This window comes from Pelophylax lessonae (genome assembly GCF_965119305.1).
Source record: "Pelophylax lessonae genome assembly, chromosome: 6".
Lineage (NCBI taxonomy): Eukaryota > Metazoa > Chordata > Amphibia > Anura > Ranidae > Pelophylax > Pelophylax lessonae.
Window position 1 is genome coordinate 72521892 of NC_138773.1, and position 6198 is coordinate 72528089.

The 6198-nt window shown below is 40.5% G+C and overlaps 1 protein-coding gene across 1 annotated transcript; it reads right to left on the minus strand.

The window, feature by feature from the left end:
• Positions 1-4363: 4363 nt before the first annotated feature.
• Positions 4364-5987, minus strand: LOC309557794 (E3 ubiquitin/ISG15 ligase TRIM25-like). The gene has a single exon (XM_082260558.1). The coding sequence runs from the start codon at positions 5957-5959 to the stop codon at positions 4427-4429; it is 1533 nt and encodes a 510-aa protein (XP_082116684.1). The 5' UTR covers positions 5960-5987; the 3' UTR covers positions 4364-4426.
• Between the last annotated feature and the right edge of the window lie 211 nt (positions 5988-6198).

The window sequence follows — 6198 nt, forward strand, 5'->3', positions numbered from 1 at the left end:
ACAGGTGATCAAATACCACCAAAAGAAAGCTCTGTTTTTGTGGGGAAAAAAAGGACGTAAATTTTGTTTGGGTATGGCGTTGCATGACCGCGCAATTGTCAGTTAAAGTCGCACAGCGCCGAATCGCAAAAAGTGGCCTGGACGTAAGACAGCAAAATCCTCCGGTGGTAAAGTGGTTAAAGGGATCAAGGACTATTGATCATTCGGCGGGGGACTCAACGCATGGTTTACTGGCTGAGAAAGCCCAGTTTGACTTCTTAAGAAGTGAACAACTTTGGGTGAGTGTGGTGTGTGAAAGAGGGGCATGGAGGAGTGAGGACACTTGTTTTTGATCAGGGCACATGTGTTTTGGATCTATTCACTTACAGTGCACCTTCATCACATGGACTGATTTATTGTATCTGTAAATAAATTATTGCAGTTATTAATACATATTGCTATATAGTGAACACTAGTGCTGTCTTTCTTAGGTAAAGTAATTGTTTATAAAATTTGCTCTGTGTATGGCCAGCTTTAGCAATTTTTGATGGGAAGTTTTTCCAAGCTCTGCCCCTCTGCTTTTACCCTTTCGGAGGTGCCACTCTCTCTTTTTTTTAGATTCAATTTCTTTTACATTATTACAGTAGAGCTCTGGAACTCAGATGGGGATCTGTTGCTCCAGGAGTCCCCTAGAGACATTATAGACACATGTGAGTGATCCAGCCCTTCAGCATCCATCAATGTCAAACATTGATTTTGGGTGGAATGTCCCTTTTAAAGTGAAGAGAAAAGTGCACTTTGTAGTGAAAATAATGAATCCGTCCTCAGGAATGTCTGCAATTCTCTTCTGAAATGGGCTTTGCACTTTGACAAACAGGTGAAAGTTTAGCTGGCCATAAACATATAGATTTTTTTTATTCTGTTCAGTCTATTCCTCCATCTGCGCAATGCAGCACAGATGGATGAATCTTCTACTGCGCAAATGGATGGATTGAGCCGGCAACACTGTAGTCCGTATATTGGGGACTGGTTACAAAGGAGTGACCATAAAAAACTGACGCGTTTCTGCAAGAGCCTTATTGGATTTTTTGGTTTGTCACTCCTTTGTAACCAGTCACCAATACATTTTTTCTTAAGTTCCACATCAGTGCGCATATGGGTGCGTTTCCAGCAGCCTCTTTTAATGTATTTCAATGGGCAGCTGTACGTGTCATTACACAGGCTATGTACACTGTTCTGTCATGTGCATGAAGCCTATACATTGCATTTAATCCACAGACATATACAATATCTCAACTAATGATCGCTGCTGTCGGTAGACTAAAAAAATAAATAAAAGCTTTTAAAAAAAAAAAAAACTTTAGAAAAAAAAAATCACTGCTGTCAGTACTCTGCATTTCAGCACACTTATTATTATAAAAATCTAAAGTATGAGCTGGGAATACAGTTCCCTATTGTCAGCTTAATCATGGTAGGTGTGTTTGCTGCATGACGGTAAAGAAAAGTAATTTGCAGTCTAGGTGTGGTGAGATCAGAAATATTACTTGGCTGCACACCACAGGGTATATGACATGTAATATTACGAATAGGGTGCTAGTGCAACTTGGATAAGTGCATAAAGTCCCCTGCAATTCTTCATCCAGGAGAAACAATATAGTAATTTGCTGGATGTTCGAGGATCAATGGCACCACATCCCCCAAATATAGTTAAAAAGCGTGTGTAGAGAACAACGGGATTTTTCGGATGCACAATTAATATTATCAACATTTCATAAAAGTATAACATTTTATTATAATATTTAAATGTTAAAAACAACAATTTCAGTATAGTACTACTATATGATCCATACCTATGGTTGTACATTGTACCTACATATTCAAATGTGTATAGTGGTACTATACTGATACTGTATTAAATTATGTTGTTGTACGATATATATATATATATATATATATATATATATATATATATATATAATATACATACATTGTTTACTTATATACTGTAAAGTTAATTAATGCCTGATATGGTGTACAAAGAAATAAGTACCAACCTTCCAGAGGAATATGAGTATAAATTCCATGGTGATATATGTTTTGATTTACTTTTGTTTCATTTTTTTAGATCCTTGTATAAAAATTTATGTATTATATTCTCCTGAAGAAGCGGCCCAGTCCGCGAAACATGTAGAGAAACTGTGGAGATAGTTCGATCTTCCTCCACATCCTGAATTAATATTTAGCTGGCACTGGTTGTGTCAATTGTTTGTCATTTTCGTCACAATTGTTGCAATGTATCAAGTATTTGTCAATTTTATACATATTCAATAAAGTTATTTTTAAATAAATATATTTCTTTCATGTTAAATTAATAGGTATTGGTACCCAAAAATCCAGAATTGTTCCCAATTCCTATTCCCCTAATCCCTGTGAGAACCTCTACACTTGGGGAGTCTGAGGTCCCACTTACCCTTCTTCCCACATTTTTATACTTATATACTGTGTTTCTATCTGTAATGGCACATTTATGCAGTACTTTAGAAGTCCCCTGAGGAAGCCAGTGATTGGCAAAACATGTTGAGCTGAAGTCACTGCACACATACTGCGGCCACATGGATTTTCTGTGATGGTTTTTATGAAATTGTTGTTTTTAACATTTATATATTATAATAAATGTGATACTTTTAGGAAAATTTGGTGATGTTAATTGTGGCACCTTAAAAATCCCGTTATTCTCTACATACGCTTTTCCTTCATCCAGAAATTTTCACATAAAAGGTCCCTGGAAGGACAATCTCATGACTTCACATTTGGAGATTTGCAGAAGGCTTGGACCAAGAGAAGGGACTTTTTTTAAGAATACAAATTCGAATATATATATTTTTTTAAACCAGAGTGTGGTGTCACATTAAATTGGGATTTTATGTTTTTATGTGTGGCGAGGTGAGTTCCCTCTTATGGAAGGAAGTGTCACTCTCAGCATGGGACAAACTTTTGAAACGAATAGAGCATCTTACCTACATCCTACAATAAAAAAGGCCAGTCACTGACATTTATGTTAACATCAAGTAGAGTAAACCCAATAATAATAAAAACCTCATATAACCTTTAACATACTAATGTAATTTAAAAATTTTTTTTTTTTTTGTTTTTAAAATCGACAGATTTCAATAAATGAGCAGCCGATCATGCCATGAAGGTCCTTGTTCAGGCACTTCCTGTTACAGGAAAACAACACTTTGTCTCTGTGTCCCAGTTAGGGTCCTTTCACACGCTTCCGACGAGGCCTGTTCTCTGCTCAGCGGGGAATCGATCCGCCGATCCCCACTGAGCAGGCGGATGACAGCTCCATCTCTGCTCTGTGCGGAGAGGGAGGTGTCAGAGCCCCGCTGCTTTCTATGGGGGAATCGGATGAGAACGGACCGCCTGTCCGTTCTCATCCAATCCCATCCGATCTGATCCGCTGGACGGATGGAAAATAGGGTTTCCATCTGTCCGGATTTCACGGACAGGATCGTAATCGGATAGCAGCGGGTGTCAGCAGACATGTCTCTGCTGACACCCGCTGACACCCGCTGCCCCATAGGGATGCATGGAGGATCCGATCCGGTCCGCCTAAAAAACTGACAGGCGGATCTGATCGGATCGTTCGTGTGAAAGGACCCTAATGCCTCGTACACACGCAACGATTATTGGCCGTGAATTTTCGGGCAACGTCCGATAGGCCGATTTTCGGCTTGTTAGTATGATGCTTCCGACAACCGACTCCGACTTTTCGGCCGAAAAAAATCTGGTGTGCAGGCTATAAAATTTTTGTTGGCCGTCAACACAACGGCCGATTTTCCGTCAGTCAGTACAGATTTCGGCAGACAAAAATCTGATGAGCAAGACTGGGCATGCTCAGAGAAGAAAAAACACACGGTAAGTAAACCAGCACATGACATCACTTCAGAAGTAGATTTTTGTTGGCCGAGAAAATTTGTGTGCAGTCTAGGCACATTCCAACCAACAAAACACAACTCTGGACAAAAGTCGGACGATCGGTCGGCCGATAATCGTTGCATGTGTACGAGGCTCAAGTCTCTTACATTGTTACCCTGTCATACAGGCTTTCAGTGAAGACTACAAATGGCCACTTCAACACACATTAAGCAGGCATGGTTCGCCGTTGTCACCATAAGGAAACCCATCCTGAGATATTCCAGGCAGCCATTGCTGCAGTGCATATAGACTGGAAATAGCTGCAAAGAACTTCAGGATCTCAGCAGCCTGAAATGTATAGAAAAATGAAAAAAGGTGACAAGTTGTTTATAATACACAGATCTTTAACAAACGAAATTACATTCAGTTAAGGGTTACATTTTAATTTCTGTTGATATGGTGCACCTTAAAAAGCAGAGAATGGCTTGAAGTGAACCTTGCCGTTGCCCTCTAAAAGCTTAAGCGTCTAGTGGACTGATATGCAGCTATCTGGAAATACATAGAAAGCAGCATAAAGAGCCTCGGTAAAGCTGGCAGAAAAGGTATATAAATGTCTAATCTGATCACACAGCTGATAAAATGAAATCTCTCCAGTGTCCATGTTGATGTACACTCCAAGAAGCTGCATCGGAGTGCCCAGGGCCACATCTTCAGTTATGTTGTTGTGACGGGCAATTAGACCATTTCGGTATTCCAGGCCCCAAGATTTATCATTATAGCCTATGTAAGAGTCATTCCCCAGTGCTTTCCGCTCCATGCTGTTATAGGCCATACCTACTATCCACTCCTTGGCCTTGCTAACATCCACTTCCAAGTAACATTGCCCCGTGCTGAAACTATGGTTGCTTAACACCTGGCATGGTGTAAACCGCTCTGGCCCATCTGGATATCCTTGATCTACTTGCACGTAAGAGGCAGACTTCAAGTCGCGCGAGACAAATATATAATTGCATGCCGTTCCAATATCCATCAACACACTGGACACCTTGGGCATTGAAATGTTTTCTTTAAGTTCCACGGAAATATCCACTAATCTTGATAGACTTCGATTTAAAATCAACTGGACGGGCATTTCATCCAAATAGATGGCAACATCGTGCACACGCCAGCTCTCATCTTTGTCTGGCTCTTCCATCAAGACGGTTAAAGGATCAGATAAGTGGAGTAGCTCTTCAGTTTTATAAATCTTCTTAGACAGTTCATCCTTCCTTGTTTCTAGTTTTTGGATGAGGTTCGTGACTTGAAGAAGAGCATGACCTTTCTGTCTGGAGATCTCAGTAAGGACCGTCTTCTCTAATATTTGAATCTCCTTCATCAACTTTGTAAAGAACCCCTTCATTCCCTTTCTCAAAGTATCGGCTTGTTGTAGAACCTTTCTTTTCTGCTCCTTGATTCTCCCAATCTTTTCTTCCAGCTCCTCTCTGTCTCCGATTAGCTTCATCAGAGAATTTTGAAGTTTCCTTTCAGAAGCTATGGCCAAAGGCTCTACTGGGTGACGTTTGTGCGAACCAACCTGGTAACAGGAGGCACAGATACAGGTGGAATCCTGGGAGCAGTAGTATTTAAGAAATTCCTTGTGAAGCGAACATATCCTGTTCTTTAGGAAAGCGGTGGGTTCAGATAACAAATGTTCAACCGACTTGTTGTGTTTCTTCAAATGGTTGTCGCACAGGAATGTTTCGCAACGCAGGCAGGATTTAGTAGCTGGTATGTCAAACTCACAATAGGTGCAGAATAGGTTGTTCTCCTCTTGCTGCGCTGGCTGTCTAGGAGACAGGTGCTCAACTATATTACACAGCTTCAGGTTTCTCAGCAATGTAGGACGTTGCTCAAATTCCGTTCTGCATTCAGGACAGGTGTAATCTGTGGACGGATCGTGGGTATCTAATACCTGCACAATACATCCTCGGCAGAAGTTGTGCCCACAGAACAACATTACAGGGTCGGTATAAAGGCTCAGACAGATGGAACAGTTCAGTTCTTCTCGTAGAAGCGCCATTGTACGAAGGAAATGAAAGCAAACACCACATATCAGATCTTCACATAGAAGGCGTGGTAAACAAGCTACAACCTCCGTCATGCAGCACAGAGTAGGTACTGTATATGTGTGTGTGTGTGTGTGCTACACAAAATATTAACTATTTGTGCTGTCTTCTACCTACTCCCATGGCTGTAATTAAAGTTGAACTATAGTGAAAATGTTTTCTGGTAACTAAATAGGGTTAATACCAGTCAAAC

Bases quoted from the DNA above. Each gene is read 5' to 3' on its own strand.
- LOC309557794 (XM_082260558.1), bottom strand. From the start codon at position 5,959: ATGGCGCTTCTACGAGAAGAACTGAACTGTTCCATCTGTCTGAGCCTT.